This window comes from Natator depressus, chromosome 3 (assembly GCF_965152275.1).
Source record: "Natator depressus isolate rNatDep1 chromosome 3, rNatDep2.hap1, whole genome shotgun sequence".
Taxonomy (NCBI): domain Eukaryota; kingdom Metazoa; phylum Chordata; order Testudines; family Cheloniidae; genus Natator; species Natator depressus.
This window is the reverse complement of record NC_134236.1, coordinates 165,609,540-165,629,457: the sequence shown is the minus strand read 5'-3', so window position 1 is coordinate 165,629,457 and position 19,918 is coordinate 165,609,540. Positions and strand designations below refer to the sequence as shown.

General features: G+C 39.8%; 1 protein-coding gene across 3 annotated transcripts in view; it reads left to right on the top strand.

The window, feature by feature from the left end:
• Nucleotides 1-19,918, top strand: part of KCTD3 (potassium channel tetramerization domain containing 3) — a 67,630-nt gene that overhangs the window by 17,620 nt on the left and 30,092 nt on the right. For 2 of the 3 annotated variants that reach the window (XM_074949258.1, XM_074949257.1), the window contains exons 3-10: nucleotides 785-830; nucleotides 4,301-4,374; nucleotides 4,986-5,044; nucleotides 5,286-5,366; nucleotides 8,070-8,213; nucleotides 10,742-10,832; nucleotides 14,422-14,612; nucleotides 19,313-19,428. In XM_074949258.1, coding sequence (XP_074805359.1) covers nucleotides 785-830; nucleotides 4,301-4,374; nucleotides 4,986-5,044; nucleotides 5,286-5,366; nucleotides 8,070-8,213; nucleotides 10,742-10,832; nucleotides 14,422-14,612; nucleotides 19,313-19,428 — 802 coding nt within the window. The remainder of the gene's footprint in view (nucleotides 1-784; nucleotides 831-4,300; nucleotides 4,375-4,985; nucleotides 5,045-5,285; nucleotides 5,367-8,069; nucleotides 8,214-10,741; nucleotides 10,833-14,421; nucleotides 14,613-19,312; nucleotides 19,429-19,918) is intronic. The other variant, XM_074949259.1, reaches the window with a different exon arrangement.

Genomic DNA, 19,918 nt, shown 5'->3' with positions numbered 1-19,918 from the left:
GGGGGGGGGAATGGGGACTTCCCCCTCCTGCCCGGCGGTTGGGGTTCTCGCCTTCCGCCACCCAGGGGTGGATTTTTCCAGAGCCCCCCAGTTGGCCAGGGCCCCTGGGCATGGGTCCTGTCAGCCCAGTGGCTAATCCACCACTGCCTTCACCTACCAACTGGCTGTCAGAACTGCAAGTTCTCATCCCTGGCAGCTAGTGTCTTCACAGAGGGAGCTAAGCAATGGTGGAATTTTCACGTCACCATGGCTTTCTGCCTTTCATGTTTGAAGAGGATGAAGGAAGAATCCTTGTGAATGAGGCTGCTAGACAGCAATGTCTCTGGTAGCTACTGGAACCGTGAAGTAAATGGAGTTCCAGGGAGATGTCCTCATGTTCTATGCCATACGGAGGAGGAGGCAGCACAGGGAACCAACCCGCTTCCTGCCCTGCAGCTCCCCTTTCTTCCATGCGAAAGGATCTCAGCAGATGGCTAATTTTTACCCTAGTACAAAAATGACTGTTAAAATAACATTGGAGTATAAATCAGAGCTCCAACAAAAGGTGTCTGGATGAGTTTTTCATTAATTTCCTTTCAGAGATCATGAAGAACTCTTGGAGTCATATTGCCCAGAAAATTTGGAGCTTGACACTTGCTCAGTTATTAGGGGACTTCTAACTTTGAGTCATGGAAATATAGATGGGTTATTTGTATAATGGAGAGTTAGAATATTTCTGCACATGTTCAGTGTTCTCTCCTTCTAGACTGCATTATAACTCAAACAAATATTTTATGCTTTTCAGTTTACTGAGTGGAAGAATTTCAACGCTTAAAGATGAAACTGGTGCTGTGAGTAACGCTACTGATAATTTATAAGAATGAATACTTATTTCCAAATTGGATCTATTTAGCAGAAGTAACTTCTATGCTGAAGCTCATACTAATAGTTCTAAAATGATAAGGTATTATTGATACATAGATGAGTGTTATAGATACAGTAAATACAGCAGACTAACATTTGACCAAAGTATTTCGTTCCTTAAAAGATTTTTACTAGTTAAATAGAACTGCACCCCCCCCGTATGCTGATGTCACTTTTCCATCAGACGACCACCACCGGAAGACCCAGAAAAGTCAATTTTAACTAAAAAGCATAGGCGCCGACATTCCCTCTTTCCCGTAGGTGCTCGACCCCCCTCTGTCTCTGTCCCCATCCCCACTCCACCCCTTCCATGAGGCCCCCTCCCTGCCCCGCCCCCATTCCAACCCCTTCCCTGAATTCCCCGCCCTGGCTCCTCCTCTTCCCTGCCTTCTCTCCTGAGCGTGCCACATTCCTGCTCCTCCTTTTCCCCCCTCCCCCTCCCGCCGCCGAAGTGTGCTAACGCTGCCAAACAGCTATTTGGCGGTGGCCTGGTGGGAAGTGCTGGGAGGGAGGAGGGGGGACACGGCGTGCTCAGGGGAGGAGGAAGAGGTGGGGTGGGGGGGGTGAGGGGAGCTTAGCTCCAGCCACTAATTTAATGAATTAGAGCACCCACTAATTTTTCCCCATGGGTGCTCCAGCCTCAGAGCACCCACAGAGTCAGCGCCTATGTTAAAAAGCTAATGGTAACATTTTCAGAAGTGCTCAAGTCATTTAGGAGTCAATGGGGCATAAACTTCTAAGTCCCTTTGACCCTATATGACTTAATGCATTTGAAAATGTTACCCATATAAACTGAATAGGATATTTCATACATCATGAAGGAACCTCACAGTGAACTTTCAGAATAGGATGCATAATGAATGGGTTCATAATGAATGCCCAGAGCAAGCATAAAGAAAAGGAGTACTTGTGGCACCTTAGAGACTAACACATTTATTTGAGCATAAGCTTTTGTGAGCTACAGCTTACTTCATCGGAACCTGTAGCTCATGTTAGTCTCGAAGGTGCCACAAGTACTCCTTTTCTTTATGCGGATACAGACTAACACGGCTGCTACTCTGAAACAGAGCAAGCATAGTTCTGTGCTTTTTAGAATAGAATCATAGAATCTCAGGGTTGGAAGGGACCTCAGGAGGTCATCTAGTCCAATCCCCTGCTCAAAGCAGGACCACTCCCCCAATTTTTCCCCCAGATCCCTAAATGGCCCCCTCAAGGATTGAACTCGCAACCCTGGGTTTAGCAGGCCAATGCTCAAACCACTGAGCTATCCCTCCCGCCAACACGATTGATTTCACAACGCGATCAATCTATATCTGACCTATCATTCTTCATCCTCAAAGGAAATCTGCACATTTTCTTTTGGTATGGGTATCTTTTTTACTTCAAACACTACCAGTTAAATTGTTCATGCAGCCAGTATGGGAAACACAAGTTTTGGAAGTGTTAACTGTCCTGTAAAATAGCATAGACTTGAAAGAAAGTAAGTGTTTTAGATTTGAGGGAAAATAGGGTATTTCCAAGAAGGTGAAGTAAAGTTTTGTAGGTGTGACCATTTCAATGAAGGTCAACAACCAACAGGAGGAAAGAGATCCTCTCCCCTACTTTCTTTTCATACTCCGTGTTTCCATTCTAATCTGAATGAAAGAGGAAGATAAAAGAATGTGCATATTGCTACACCAGTGTTTCTTTACTTCTCCCTTTACATACGCAGAAGCAAATGGTTTAAACTTGCTAATTGCTTTGCTCAGTGTTAAAAACTAACACTTTTAAACTGAGGGAGCCATAATCAGAAAAGGTTTCAGAGTGGTAGCTGGGTTGATATTCTTAATTTACAAAGTTGAGCCTTGTATGCAGTGTGGTTTTAGCCATGTCTGTCCCAGGATATTAGAGAGACAAGATGGGTGAGGTAACATCTTCTATTGGCCCAACTTCTGCTGGTGAGAGAGACAAGCTTCCAAGCCACACACAGCTCTTCTTCAGGTCTGGGAAAGTTACTCCCAGCATCACAGCAAAATGCAAGGTGGAGCAGATTATTTAGCATAAGTAATTAGCACATATTGTAAGGGATCATTCCAGGTTGAGTGGCCCGTTAACACCTCTGTGGTCAAAGGCTGAAAAGAGGGGATTAGTGGGTTACAGATTGTTGTAATAAAACACAAATCCAGTGTCTCTGTGGGTGAATACATTTCACAACATGATCAATCTATATCTGACCTATCATTCTTCATCCTCAAAGGAAATCTGCACATTTTCAAGTGAGCCTTGGAGCTTAAATTTATTACTTTGCTAGACACTAAAAATCATGGCTTGGAAGCTTGCCTCACCAACAGAAGTTGGTCCAATAAAAGATATTACCTTATCCATCTGGTCTCTTTAATAGTTGAGCCTGCACATGACATTGAAAGTATTGCTAAATCTAATATCAAGAACCTTGCAAAGTAACTTTAACAGTCCTTTGCATCTACAGTGCATAATGTGTGATACTTACTCCATGTACAAACAAACTTTTTTCCTTTAATCAAACTTGTGAACCACAGACATATCAATAATGGAGGGGTACGGTTAGGGTTTTTTTTTTTTTAAAGTATACTAGCCCAAGCGCGCACACTTCTTTCTTGACCTTAAAATATGGCATTTGTGATGACGATGTTTAATTATATTTTGCTTGTCCATCAAAGAGACAAGCAAATTTTAATCTTTTGCAATAGACTTGAAAAATTTCAATCTATTGTAGAGGTTTATACTGCTGTTCATCTCCTTAGTATCTGAGTCCCTTCCACATACAATCAATAGGAAAGTCCCTAGTGGACTTCATGAAATCTGTCACTTCTCCCTTTTCCAGGTAAAAACTCTGTTTGCAGTAGGCTCCAGGTGTGTGTTTAAGAGTCAGGGCTGGCGTGTACTCTATGTTTACACTGCAATTAGACACTCGCAACAGGCCCATGCCAGCTGGCTTGGGCTGCAGGGCTGTTTAATTTCAGGATAGACTTCTGAGCTCAGGTGCAGCCCACGCTCTAGGACCTGCAAGGTGGGAGGGCCCAAGACCTCGGGATGCAGCTTGAGCCCAGAACTCTACACTGCAATTAAATAGCCCTGCAGCCCGAGCTCCAATCTGCTGGAACAGGCCAGCTGTGGGTTTTTAATTGCTGTGTAGACAGACCCTATGTAGAGAAGATAAGGAAGAAACTTCTTGTTTTGTTCGTATCTAAACATTCTGGGCTAAATATTATGAGCTGGGTGCCTCACGTGATCAAATCCCGCAGACCATAATGGGACATGAGACTGATGGGCACCTCAAAAGAGTGTTTCTAAAAGCGATGTTATCTAGGTAAGATAGTTGTTACTCAAAAGCAAACTCTTAACGCAAAAAGAATAAATTAACTATCTTTATTTGTAGATATTTATTGATAGAGATCCAGCAGCATTTGCACCCATTTTAAATTTTCTTCGTACAAAGGAGTTAGATTTACGGTAAGAAGTTCTAATTCTTCTAAAAATCCTTCTAAGTACAGTTCACATGGGTGGAAACTTTAAAATCCTTTATGATAGGAGTTTTCTAATTCCACTGATCAATCAGATGTTCTGTGACTGTGGGATCTGACTGGTACTTTCTAAGTCCCTCACCGGCACAGTCTAATATGTGGACTCTGGTCCTATTTCCTTAGTTCCATGTGTCATGCAGGTGACAGAATGGACAGAATTTGTTAAACTGCAGTTGAATACAATTTCATATATTTAAACCATTTCAGTACAGTACATTTCTCAATCAAATCTATTGTTGTGGGTTTTTCTGTATTTTTACTTTAATGTTGTGATCTGTACCCATAAAGATTAATGTATCTGCAGCTAAAGACTGAGTCCAGCTCTGGGGTGGAAATGTTGTGTTAAGTTATTAAAATATGCTGCTTCAGGAGGTTCAATTCTGATATTTATTGTGTGAACTCACACTTCTAGTTTTTACTTTATGATCCCCCAAGATATAATACCTCGTTTAAAAAAAAATAATCAAGTCTTCTTTTTTCAAAGGGAAAAAAAATGTTATTTCAAGGCATTGCTTTCCTTTGTTCTTGTTTTTTTTCCAGGGGAGTGAGTATTAATGTTCTCAGGCATGAAGCTGAATTTTATGGAATCACTCCTTTAGGTAAATGTTTGTATTAAAATTATGTGGTTCCTAATGGTTGCACTGCCATAATAATAACCTACACATGATTCTAAGATTTGGGACAATTATGAGCCAGAAGACTGCTGAACTTATTTGTGCTGAAGTTGACAGTATTCAAGCAGATATTTTAAAATCTCATCAACCTCTTTAAATGACGCTTGAGAAAATAAAACTTCATTGAAGTTCTTTGCTTTTGATATTTAATATATATCTTGTTTAGTAAGAAGACTACTCTTATGTGAAGAGCTGGAACGCTCATCATGTGGCAGTGTCCTTTTTCATGGCTACCTGCCTCCACCAGGTACAGTTTCTATTTTCTTTCACTGTGTACTTCATATACCACTTCCAATCTATTGATCCTTACACTGGATAGTTATGTAAATCTGTCAGCTTGGAGTCGTCATTTTAACCTGCAGTCTGGGTGAACTACTACTATTGATGATAGAGGCTTTAATTTTAAGGTTATGTCTACACTTAGAGCAGCCTGTTGCATACATACACCCCTGTAGCATGGGTAAAAATAGCAGTGTAGATGGTGAGGCACTGCTTAGGCGTATGGAGTACCTTAGGGTATATACCCTACACAGCTCTCTACACGCTCAAGCAGTGCCTCCCCTTTCTACGCTGCTGTTTTTAGCAGTATAGCATCCCACTGCCAAAGCCTTTTCCCCATGTGTGGCAGGTGAGCTAGCTGAGGCCCAGCCCCTACCCTTCTGCCTCCCCCTCCCCCGCGCCCCCCAGCGTGTCCCCAGCCAGCCGGGTGGGCAGCACTGATGTGGCCCCAGCCTTGGGGCTTATGAGCATCAGCCTGCCTGCCCCAGCCTTTCTGCTATGGAAGAGCACCAGGAAGGGAACTGGAAGCAGGCAGGAGGGGCCCTGGGGGTAGATTGTGGGCACGGCCACGCCAGGCTGTTTGGAGAGACACAACTTTCCCCGGCCTATCCTACTCACCACCCATGCTTTTCCCGCTGAAGGGAAAAGTTCCAGCAGTGGGGAAAGGCTGTGGCAGCTCCCAGAGCCTTTCTCCACCAGAGGTTGCTGCCAGTGGCTTTCCCCACTGCAGGGAAAGGCTCTGGGAGTGGGCAGGCAGCCACATGTAGCTACACATCACGGTATGGATGGAGCCTGCTTTTTTGCTGAGGCATGTAGCCTACCACGCTGCCAGTGCAGACAAGGCTTAAGAGGGTAAGCTGTTAACACCTGATGCAATATTGTGTACATTCTTTCATTCTTAAATTTGGTGTATGTTTGTATTGCTAGTCTTTTGTATGCATTATGAAATAGTACAGGTTACGTGGCTGGGAAACACAGTGGATTAATGCAGAATAAAGTGGAATTGAGAGTTGACAACAAGAGATTTCCTTGTGCAATATAAGTGGGGTAAATGTTTCTAACTTGAAACCATTTCCCGTAGAGGGAAGTGATTCATATTTTTTCATCCCTCTATGGAGGAAGATGATTTTCAATTCAAACTGACTTATTTTGAAAAATTACATGAATGTGCCATATTAAAAAATGAATGGTTCGTTCCAAGATCAATGACCATGGTCTGAATAGCAAAGCTGGTGCCTTGAGTCTTAACTACAAATAGGAAAATTAGCCTGTTGCTGACAGCAGTTGCTAGCATAGGGCCATCTCAAGCCAATGCCAGAAAAGAAGGGGTTCTTGCAACAGATTTTTTGGCAGTCTTGGAGTGTGGCCACCGACTCTTGCTGGTGGCTGCTCTGACAATTTTTCCTAAAATACTTAATTAACTTTAGGAAAAATAAATACATATACACGTCCAAATCATTGTAATCTATTTATGTAGTAGGAAGGTGGTAGGAAATAAAGCTCCCCATTCAGTGCACCCGGACTTTGCTCCTGTTCTTGTGCTTGGAGCGTGTCATGGAGTGGGAGTCCCTTACCCTTGCTGGGCAGCTGCCAAGCCCTGTAGCAGCCTGGAGCTGTTGACCTACTGCGGTAGCTACAGCAACTTCAAACGGCAAGTTCAGCCCCAGGCGGGGGAAGCACCAACCCATGTCTCTGTCCCTGCCTCTTGTAATCCTTCAGAGAGAGTCTGCCCTGGGGAAGGTGGGTCAGGAACTCACCGGTTGCCTTCCAAGTCCCAGGCTCCCTGTGCCCCAGCCAGGCAGGAGTGCGGGAGTTGCCCAGGAGTGCTCCAGTGACTGAACGCCGCAGCCGCCTCCGTTGACAAGGGCCATCTCCGGTGCCATGCGCACCGGCCCCATATGTTGCCAGAGCTGCTACCCTGACCCTCGGGGAAGGCTGTGTGGTGTAGGGTGCCGATCCCTGCAGGCAGTGCCAGCGCAAACACCAAGGCAGTGCATCTCACTGTCCTTGGTAACAGCTATTCAGGAGCAACAGCTGGCCACTGCTTTGCCTCCACCCCAATCTCCGCCCAGGTTTTGGAGGCTGATGTGGCTGCAGAAAAATCCACTAGTGGCTGTATGCAGCCATGCTGACCGCTTTTGAGAAACATTTAATTACTAGTGTAGAAGGAAAGAATCCCTTTTCCACGCTGTTACAGAAAGAGGTCTTGTGCTGTCTACACTAGCAGTTAAATTATATTTGACATCTGCTGAAGAAGGACGGTTACTGCATTGGGTCAGTTTCATCATACAGATGATTACTGACCCAGTAATCATATCGTCTCTGTGTACCTCTGTGACATGTGTACTTTGACTTTTAGTTGTGAACCTAAATTCATTCTTGGCTATTAGGTTTCATGCTAGGCTAATTTAAATGTTTTTATGATTTCTGGTATTGGTTTATGAACCTGACAGAACAACCTATTTGTTTAAGTTTTGCAGCGATTAAACTAAATTTGGTTTTGGAAATAAAATGCAAGAGCAAATTTTGTTAACTTTGAAAGATGACTTACCAGTGTAGTAAGAATTTAAATGTTTGTAATTGTGCTTTGTATATTAACTGTTTTAGAAATTATCCTGGCACAGTAAAAGGTAAATGAAGTATGAAAAAATGTCTTTCCTTTTTCCGATAGGCATTCCCTGTCGTAAAATAAACAGTACTGCTGGGCCATGTATTGATGTTAGAACAGGTCAGAACTACTCTGAAGGAAGTGAGGTCCGAGGAGGTAGTGTCCAACCTACACTTGCTGGTACTGGGGAAGGCACAGTCAGGCTAGGTAAGGAAAGTTTTCATGTACTTGTATCATGTTGCCAGTGGGATTTCCAGTGGGAAATACCAAGTTAAGGGGTTAATAAGTCTGTTCTCAAACTCTGATGGTATATTTTTCTGTTTTTTTAAGTATAAACTACACATTCAGCAATACTTTAACATTATGTATGAAAAACTGTTAGTGTTAAGATTGCAATGTCAAGCATTACAAAATTAGGAAATGGCAGGATTAAGGTTACACATTAAACCCTAATTTGTCCCCCAGTATGCATGTGCACTATGGTAGTCTTGTCTAACCTCACATAGGAATTCTGTTGCAGTCCTAGTCTTGCTTTCAATGCAAGAGAACATCCTTTCTCTTCTTGCTACCCTCTGCCTCATTCACTGTCCATCTTGTGCATTGAATGACAAGGTTTAGTAGAACAAATAACATGTGATCATGTAACTAAAGATTATATCATAATCCACATGCACAGGGGCCATAATTTAAGATGTGCGGGTAACTTGAAGTCTGGCATTTCCTAACTTTCAAGTTCTTGACTTTAAAACCTGTGCAGCATTCTTTTAATGTAGTTTTTGTGTGTACTTTCCTAGTTTTCTTTAAAAAGACAAAAACAAATTATACTTTCTGTAGCTTATTTATAATTTGTTCCTCTCATATATCAGCATATGAACCCTGAACCTTCAGCACTGCAGCACAGACTTCTATCACTTGAGCTAAAGAATTAACCACAATATCTGGCGGCAGCAGCAGCAGTGTTAGCCTTTGTGGATCAGCTGCTAGGGGAGGCTATGTATCAAACTGTGTCCCTCTGTCTTCCTCCCAAAGGCTGTTGTGTACTGTGTCCTCTAGTGTAACCCCACCCTTTGTTTTGTGTCCATCTGTCCCTCTTACGCTTTTCATCTTCCAAAGAAAGTTGTCGCCCCTTTGGCCCAACTGGCGCTGAACAATATTTGGGGCTTGCAGAGTTATTTCTTTTGGGAGGAGAAATTAATGATACAGGTTGGGTATTTCTTTGGTGCAATCCTATTTTATTTACAAAGAATGTACATAAAGACCTGTTTCCCTGAACACTGTAGAAACAAATAGGCACCTGCCTCTTCAGTGAGTTCTGTTCCCCAATGAGCTCTGACCTGCTATCTTTCAGGGCAACCCTCACAACTGCTTCTCTTACTGTCTGGTGGCTTTCTCCCTCTCACCTACACACAACTTGCCAAACAATCCTCTAGCATTTGCAACTAGTCCAAAGGGGATGACCACACCCACCCTAGACCATGTGGTTTAGCACTGCTGAGGAATCACTGTTTAGCCAATTGCCTTGGGCAGTAGCTACTGTTGTCTCCAGCTGTCTTACTCCATAAAGGAGCTTAAGTGCTTCTTCCAGTTAGCCTGAAAAAGGGTGGTTAGCACACCCATTGGATTTAACAAGGTCTTTGATTGCCTATCGATTTAAAGACCTGCTTGATTGCAGCCATAACTCCTTCCAGCATAAGTATTGTGCCCCTGTCGTAATCCCTCCATGTTCTGTGTGCTTCCCCAAGGTTATGTATCTGCCCCCAGTCCTGTCCACCCCACCTCTCCTATTGTGATTTAACCACTCCCCTGTTCAGTGTCTCCTGGTTCTTCTGCTGAATCCATTTTGTCTGTGTCCTACCCAGCTTTCTATAGAATGCTACAGTGAGGCACTGAGACAAGATGCATACGCAGACCTTTAGAATCATCAACATTTTTGCTACGTGGCCAAAAAAACCTGTACTTTCCCAAACTTGTCAAGAAATGGTGATTTCTAATACCTTGTAACTCAGCCAAACCTGACTGGTTTCCATGGACCAGCAAAAGGCATGCCCATAACCCCAAGGCATTCCTGCTGCTGAATGTCTAACGTCTTCTTCATACAATGTAGGTATTAGAGGTATTCAGAGGTCATGTGAATTTTTTTTTTAGAATGGCAAGTATTAGGCAAACTCAATATAAGGATCTTTGCTATCTCCCCCTAAAATGATTGCTTTTGAAAATGCCACTTTTTCATAACATAGCTTTATATACCCTGCAAGCCAATAGGTAAACTTGAAGCTTATTCTCAGATAATTGACCAATTTGACACACATTAGAAGTTACTTAAAAATAGAACCCCCACCCTTTTTTTTTTTTTTGCAAGAGCACAGCCCTGATTCAGTTTACCTGCCAGTTTCTACTTTTTATGAGACCTTTTGATTTAGTAATTATTAGCTGTGTTGCCTCATTCTACGAAAGAACATAAAAGTCCTATGGATTCAGATATCAAAAACACTGATAGATCTGTAACAGTGATTTAAGATACACTGTCAATCATGTACTTAGCTTGTTTGCATGTACAGCCAGTGCACACCATCTGAGAGGGCAAAGCTTCATTTCTACAAAACAGTCGTCTTGGAAGTCCTAATTTGAGACTTTTGGATTTGGTCTCCCAGCCTCTCACCTTGTATATTTAAATTGGTTAAAGAATGATGTCTGTAACTGAGGATAACCCTTTTCTTTTCATTACTATTTTCTAGGATTTCCTGTGGATCCACGAAAGGTTCTGATAGTAGCTGGCCACCATAACTGGATTGTAGCTGCATATGCCCATTTTGCTGTTTGCTATAGGTATAAATGACTTAGTAGTTTCTGGTGGATTGGGTTTTTAACTTGATTTTCCTTTCCTTCTACACAAACTGTTTTACTGAATTTGCTGATTTACTGAACATTATGTTGCTAATTTCTGCTAAATTTTAGGAAATTTCATAGTTCTATTTAATTTGATAGTTGAGCACACACATTTCATGTGTTCCTTTTTTTTTTTAAGTACTGATAGGCCACATATAGTGTTGGCAGACGCAATACGGGGAAAATCTTCTAACTGTTCTGGTTCACCCCATTCCCAACACAGCTACTGAATTCCTTGCTGTTGCAGTGATGGACTTCCCTTGAAACCTTTGCTTACATTTAAAAAAAAAAAAAGATTTTATGATACTACTGAGAGTTAGAAAGTTGAGTAATTGACATTGGACTTTTGACTTAATTGGTTGATCAACTGTATTTAACACAGGATTTTTTTAAAGGTTTTTAGAAGACTCATTTCAAATCTTCCTTCTACTATATACCTAACAAGAAATTGAAAAATATGGGTGTCTTGGAAATGTGTTCAGATTAAAGCATTGCAATATTCTAAACGCTTTATGCCTCGGCTGTGGGATGGTCACTCTGCTATTTGTCTGGCTTTCTGCATGCTTTTATGTATTTGTAAAGTGACTGGTTGGTATTCCCTGTGTTAAAAAACTTCAGTTTTTTAGCTATTTAACTGGGCTGTGTAATAGCTGAATAAGTATTTGTTGCTTTACTCAGCCACTGTGCAATAGGATATGTATGTAAGTATGTAAGATATTTGTAAATGAGTAACTTAGACTGGGTTCAGTAAAAAGTGGGTGCAGAATTGCTTTACTGATGCATTTTCTTAATATAAATGATTTAGGAACCTACTTCCAACAATGGTACATTACAAGATTGTTTTCAAAAGAAGAAAACATTTCCCATAAGTTACGTAGCCAGTTGTGCAATATTTTCTTGCATGTGTGGAAAAATGATTTCTTGTCTACAGTACTGGTAACCTGAACCTTAACACCACTTTGTTCTCCTGAACCTCTGATTTGATATCCAGCTGTATATTGACTCAGGGCTCACCATCTTAGTCACTCCCTGTCTTGGTCTTGATTCAGCATGGCTCACTTCTGATTTCTGAACTCCTTCTCTCTAAACCTTATTTATTCTACTTCATTATCATTCCTCATCTAGGCTGACCTGTATAACACAAGCCATATATGCTAATAATCTTCCTATTATTCTTCCCCTCTTCCCAAAGTTCATCTTTTGATTAACTTGTTTCTTGGGGTATGTCTACACTGCCAGTGGAAGCAAGCCTCTGGCCCAGATTGACAGTCTTGGGCTATCGGGGCTTGTGCTAGTGATCTAAAAATAGCTGTGTAGACAGCGCTTTGAAGCTGTGGCTTGGGCTGGAGCTCGGTCTCTGAAGCCTTGGGAGAGGCGTTGGTTTGTTGTAGCTTGTTCTCACTTACGTTAGAACTAATGGAATTTTTCCAGCATTTTTTAGAATATCTGGCACCTGGGAGGCAGTAATTTTAAAATAACTGTACCTATGAATTGCTAGCATATTTTCCTAATACGTGTGCATGATACCTTAAACCAGATTGTTTGGCTATTTTGAGGTAGCATTGCCTCTGTAGAATGTGAGGCTAGAGAAGGAAGTGCTGTTGCTAAAAAAAAAATTTAAAATAGCAATTTACATTGAATTGGCTGTGAAGCCCATGTGGTTAGAAATATTTTTAAGTCTCTTTGCATATTTATAAAATAAATCATAATGCTTGAAAGGACGTATGATAAATGAACACGTCAAACACATATCTCATACTTAACATGAATTTTTTTAAACACTTATGTAAAGCCTACAGAAAAATAGGGCATCCTTAAAAATGTAGCATTTCATCTTGCAAATGAGAATTGTGGAATTCTTTAAAACTTCTTAAATTCATAAGTTTAAGTATTTGGCATCTGTAGTGTCCAAGAACTTTTCAAAAATGCAGTCCTACAGGCAAAATGCAGTATAATGACAGAACTACAGTTGCTAGAGCTATTTCTGGAGTCACATATCTTAATAGCCTAGATTGATCAAGCCAGTAATAAAGAGACATACAGGTAAACAGAAAAAATGTCCAAGGTGGTCATTTACATATTATTTGGTCATAAAACATTCAATTAGATAGATGTAAATAAAAATATAAACATCTAAAATTAATTGTAATGCAGGAGCTGCGTTCACCAAGCACACTGATCCTAACATTTCAAGGGAAAAAGGTACCCCCATTTGGCTTAAACTAGGCTGATATAAAGCCTTGGGTTGCGAATGAGATCTAGTAGGCCAAAATCTTCCCTGGATAAATAGAATGCAACTTCCATTAAATTGTGTGCTTACTCCAGGGCTGGTCCCTGTCTTTTACTCATTTTAATATATATTTCGTTATTGTATATGTGGGCAAATAGATTTGTTAATTTCACACTAGAAAAGAAATAACTCAGAAACGCTAAAACACCCTCTTGTGTTTTTGCCTTCTTGCTGTGACAAGTGGAGTAAAATCAAACTTAATTACAAAGTTTTTTTTTCTTTTTTCTTTTCTTCAGTAAAAGCTATGCAGAATTTAAATAGGGACTCAAGGTGGGATTTGGTTTACTCTACTGTAAAATGATGTCAGGTTGAAATTTGAGGGAGTAAAAATACAGACTTTTTTATAAGAACTGCAATATTATGTCTTGCTTCTTTGTAACTTTTAAAGAATGGTTCATTCTAAGTATTTTACATTTTTAATCAAAAATGTTTTATAACATTTGTGTCCTGTTTCATTAATCATCTTTTTCTTCTATTCCGCCTTACTCTTCAATGTTTTTTCTTCTGTAAGTGTTCTGTTTTTTGTCTGTTACACTTCCAGTTTTGTTTCACTTTTCCATTTACTGGTGTTCTTACCCTCCACCTTCTGCATTGCACTCACGGTCTTCTGCATTGCCCTGTGTGTCAGTAACATTGAATTACAAAGAAAATCTCTAAGCACTGGCAAATAATTATTTAGAACTAAGGTTTCTAGGCAATGACATGCAGTCTAGATCACGCAGAGTGGCAGAAATTAGAAATGTAGTAGAGATTATAGTGAGATTGCTATATTTATTAGGTAGCACAGTTATACATAAATCAGTGTTTTGTATGATTCACATTCAGTTGAGCATGAGTAGGATCCCTAGCAATTGTTGGGTGAGGGCAGAACCTTAAAGGTGTATCTTAAACTGGCAAAACCAGGACAATAAGATTAAAATTCCATCCTTTACTTGTTTCCTTCTGGCTGGGTGTTGCAGCTCACAATATCACCTACTTTTCCGAAGCTGCCTAGCAGAAGATCATATGTTCTGCATTACCAAGGCCCAATAAATTAACTTTTAACACTGTATTTAATCCAGAATTCCTGTATTTTGTGGCTGTAGGCCTGTGAAGAGTATGTTAATATCAGAATCCTTTATTTGATGTTGTTTTATAACTTAAAGGAAATATAATTGGCTTGTAAGACTGACTATAGGTACAAACTCCAAACTGAGGCTGTTTGGAAAGTGTACTTTTTTAAATTCTCATCCTTCCCAGAATCAAAGAATCTTCAGGATGGCAACAGGTTTTCACAAGTCCATATCTGGATTGGACTATCGAACGAGTGGCTCTGAATGCCAAGGTCGTTGGAGGCCCACATGGGGACAAAGATAAGATGGTTGCTGTGGCGTCTGAGAGTAGCATCATCCTGTGGAGCGTTCAGGATGGCGGTAGCGGTAGTGAAATTGGTGGGTATGACAGTTTTGTGTGACAATGTCTTACTGCTAATATCTTCTATTCATAAAAATATAGTTCCACATGTAGTCTGACTGGATAATTCATAACAAACATTTACACAGACTTAATAAAAAATGAATTTTGGTACAGCAATCTAATATTAAAATTTTTGTGTGTACCTTTCTGCCCTTCATTTTGATCTGGAGACGCTTCCTTCTGAGTGAGCGAAAAGAAATACAATCCAAAAATCAGTGTCTCTGTATTGGGCAGAGGCAATTCAGAGCCATCATTCATGTTAAAGTGTCATTGGTAGCTTGTTTATCTGACAACATGGATTAGAGTTAAACTCAATCCATTAGACTCTGTTCTTCAGCACTACAAGTTGGATTTGAACAGAAGACTTTGAGGTGAAAGGCTAAGGGTACATCCACACTGCAATGAAAAATCCAACGGCACCACGTCTCAGAGCTGGGGTCAATTGACTTGGGTTCACAGGGCTTGGGCTATGGGGCTAAAAATTGCAGTGTAGATATTTGGGCTCGGGGTGGAGCCTGGGCTCTGAAACCTGGGTGGTTTGGTCTCAGAGCCTGAATGTCTACACTGCGGTTTGCATCCTGGGCCCTGTGAGCCCAAGTTAGCTGACATAAGCTAGCCTCGTGTCTTTTACTGAAGATTAGGTGCACCCTAAAACAATTGCCAACTTATCCTTTTTTTTTTCTTGCTTTGTTCTATAGTAGGTCATGTTTTAGATTTTTTTTTTTTAAAGTCTGCTTTTGCTAATCTTCTTATAAAATGTAGTTCCTAAATAGAATTTTGGAGACAGCTATTTGCCACCGTAGTCAGCATTTTAAACAAAAATACAAATTATATTAGTGTGGGCATGTAGTACTGGGTCCCAAACGGTTTAGCATCAAAGGGTTCACAATACTAGAGGTCATATAAATATGAAAAATGTTTTCAGAGAAACAAACATTCCTTAGTACAGCTGTGATTGATGGTTTGTCTGATTTATTAAAATATATAATTGCTTAAAAACATGAATAATGGGCTTTTGGGGAAAGAGGAGAGGCTGGTAATTGGGAATATCCTCAATTCCAAGAGTGGTATGTAAGTCATGGTTTGAAAGATGGTGACAACCTGTTTCCTCCAGCCATAAAGTACTGTCACCATAGATTTAATTTAATAAGCTTAGTACCAAGCATAATTGTAACCTGTTAATTTAGACATTTTTTTCTGAAATTGGCTGCAAATTTGTTCAGTTCATTCTCTATTGCTCTTTCCTTTTAACACTAAAATACTAAGACCTAGAATATGATGGGAGCTAATGTAATTGATGTGAAATTATTAAATATAGTCTAAAATATTTGGGAGTTTCAGTTCAGGTTGGCTTATTTAAAATAAAGACAAAATTTACTTTAAAATATGCATTCCAAAATGCAAGATTAAGGTTTATCTTTATTCATGGATATTTAATTTTTCTTGATGTTCACAGAGGCATCTCAGCACTTTACAAAAATTAATGAATATTGCTTTTGAGAAGTGGGGAAGCATGATCTTTCTTATGACAGGTGGGGAAACTGAAGCACAGAGAGCTGAAGTGTCTTTCACAAGGTCACACAGGAACTCTGGCAGGATGGGGAATAGAACCCAGCTCTTTCTATCCCATTTTGCAGAGCAACCAGCAGGCTAAATGTTTTTGGTGAAAGTTGCTGTCATTATTTTGAACATGGGAAAACTTCGGAAAAATCAAAATGTTTATGAAAAATTCCATGTCTTAAAAAAAAAATCTAATTTTTTTTTTAATTTGAAACATTCTGGCCATCTGTATTGTGTGTGTTAGTCAATGTTATGAACTAAGTGTTCCACACTTCTGTTTTTACATTGCTTTTATAACTCAAATGTGTGGGGTTCCCCACTTCCCCCAATTCAATTAAACTAAGCAATCCAGTAACACAACAATAAAATAGTTTTACTGGTCTATTTCTCTTGCGGAGTCAAATGTTTGAAGCCCTGCCTTGGGATAGTGAGGCAGTAGTTTTTCCATGTCCTGTAAAAGAAACAATTTGTTGTTACAAATGCTCTTCAGACCCTGACAACACCATCCACAGAAAATTGCAAGGGCTGGCATCTCCATGATAGAGCTCTCCCAGAGGCTGTACTCCTTTCAATATTACTTACGTAGGACACCGCTGCTGGATTGCTGCTATAAGCAGTGTTTTACTGAGAGGGCCCCTTAAGACAAGAACCTGTCATTACTTATACCATCGTCTTCCCTGTAGATGGCCGTCAAGATTGTTGAGCCTAAGCAGGAGTGACACTTTAAATTCCTTCAGACCATTCAAGCTGTCTTCCTTGATTTCCCTGAACCTTATCCTTCTCTGGAGTAATCAATTCTAGTTGTTTCCCTTTTTTTTATTATTGCCTGCTTTTATGTGCCTGGTACTGCTGAATATAATCTGCATCAGAGATGATACCCCATGACCTGAAAAATCATTTGGCATCATAATTAAAGCACTAGTGTGTAACAAGCCTACTGACTGCCATCATCAAGCATAGTAGACTATCATTCTTTTGTTTGAAATGGCATCTTGATTTTTGTCATTTGAATTTATCCAAATAAAGTTTTTGGGGGATTTCCACTGTTTAAATACTCTTCAAGAAATTTCTGCTGAGTTTTAGCAGAGGCATTTGCACAACTCTTGGAGATATGCCACTACATTATTTATTAAAACATTTTAAGTGGCTGTATAAGATCTTTGTGTAACTTATTGTAAATGTCAGTACAGAAGACAACTGTACACCGAGAAACTCCTTACTTGGCAGTGTATGTATCTTAATGAGCAGTTTTATAATGAAAGAAGATAGGTTTATGCTTACAACCCTACAGTATTTAGTGCTGAGTTACTTCTTGTCTGGTTGATCTAGCTGGCAAGCATTCTACCAAATCACCCCCAAGAAAACAAACTTGGAGAACTATGAAAACTCTTCAGTGTTGATTTGCTGTGACTCTTCAAAAACAGTTTGATTTCATACTAAATGATATAGTAAACTCATTTAAGCTTGTCAGTCAGTACCAGTCATATTAGACCCTGAAGAGAGACTGTGGGCAGTTCTACCCTTAATGCTACAGCAGCGCAGCTGCACTGCTTCAGTGAAGATGCTGCTACTCCAAAGGGAGAGCTTTTCCTGTCGGCATAGTTAATCCACCTCTGCAAGAGGCGATAGCTATGTCGACGAGAGAAGCCCTCCTGTTGACATAGTGCATCGACACTGAAGATTAGGTTGGTATAACTGCGTTGCTCAGAGGTGTGGATTTTTCACACCCCTGAGCGACATAGTTATACCAATGTAAGTTTATGGTGTAGACCTGGCCTGAATGCCATTGTGATATCTTAGTGCCACTAGAAGAAAATAATAAGTGTTGCAGTGAAGTGAAATGAGTCAGCTGCAGTATGTAGGTTGACTCAGTTCCCTATTCACGTGATAACAATGAGAATTCCAAAAATTTGAACATCAAAGCTTCATCTCAGTTTTTTGTCTTTTGAACTCTTTTGATCTCAGTACTGGTTAACATCCAGTAATCGAAGTAGTGATGGGTGAAAGTACCAGTAATACTCATAGTGGGTGGTGGTGAAGCGGTGAGAAATGTGTAGAAAAAAAATATTTAGACAGGACCAGTAGGTGTAAGACTTGAAAGAGGGAAAAAATAAGGGTCTATTATTTCTGTAGTACTGCTTCAAATATCCTAATTACTGGTTGAACTACTCATATCAGACTGATATTTTTTGAGCAAACTGTTAATTTTATTATTGAGTTGCTCATGCATGCTTGGCTGTTATTTTTGACAGTGTTAATCTTCATTGTTAAGCAATTGCAGTTTCTATGATTGGCTGATCATAAAGAGATGTTTTAGACTTAGAAGCAGGGTTTACTGTGACAATTGGTCAAATGCCACCAAAAACAATTTCCAAAAGCCAAATTTGGGCACTTTCAAAAATCATGTTCATTGTAAGGGATCTTCCAGTGTATCCCGATAAGTACATCTTTCAGAATTAGTTATAAATGTGTGTCCGTTGGAGTGTATGTTTCCTAGTAATATAATAACCACAAGACACATCTTTCTGCAGTGTAGAAAAAAGTAAAAGTGATATATTTTTCTGCTTAATTATATTTGCCTGTAATAGTTCATTTAGGTACAGAGGTGGCTGCCATAGCAAAAAAGGAAGCTGGTTTGTTTTAATTTCTGATCATTATATTCCTAAAAGAATTTGTTCAAAAGACAATATCATGCATCCTTCATATCACTTTTAGTAATGTTTTTAACAATTCTTGCCAAATTTGTGTAAGCTCTTAGTCATTTGTGGACAGCACTTCTGATCAGCTTTAACTGTACATTTATAAATTAGAGCTTGTTTTCAAATTAGAGCTTAGTACAGTATTTGGATCCTTCATTAGTTGGTGTTAGTAAATGATTTGAGGCCTTAGGATAAAGGTGGCTATAGAGAAACAAGGAATTTATTATTATTTTGCAACATCACTTTTCCCCAAAAAGAAACATTGACTGCATCAGCAGATTACTGCATGTTGAAGTAAAAGTAGTTTAAATTCATTATAGGTCTAAAGAGAGGAGAGAGAGATTCCATCTTTACTGTTTTTTCTTTTTTTGTATTTATTCTGAAAACAAGCTTCATAGACTCTCTATTTTTTGTAGGAGTGTTCAGTCTTGGAGTCCCTGTAGATGCCCTCTTCTTCATTGGCAACCAGCTAGTGGCTACTAGTCATACAGGGAAGGTTGGAGTGTGGAATGCTGTGACTCAGCACTGGCAGGTGTGTTGAACTGAAGCATTTTATTAATACATCGGTGTTTATTAAAAACTGATACGTTTTATGAGGAAACAAGAACAAAATCCATTTTTTTTTTCAGATAATGCATAAATATTATTTTTCTAACATCAGCATTTTAATATTGCAAGACTCTGACTTGTGCCTATCATTTTGATATCTTTAAGCATCATGCCTTTAGGTATTTCGTCTCCTAGAATTTTTCAGAGTTTATCTCTATATAATACTGTTGAGCATTCCATTTCTTTATGCTCTTAAATAAAAAAAGAGAACTTTTAGGCATATAAAAATATTAAATGTCATCCATGAGTGTCTTCAGAACCTTCCTCCCTTGGCCACTACCACTGGTTTAAAAGCTTTGTTTTCCTAATGGGACCCCATGCTTGAACTCAGATATGTAGTTCCAGTAGGAAATTTAATATATTACAACGAAAAGTGGCCACAGTTCTCAGAGGAGCGTATCCAAAACTTCAGA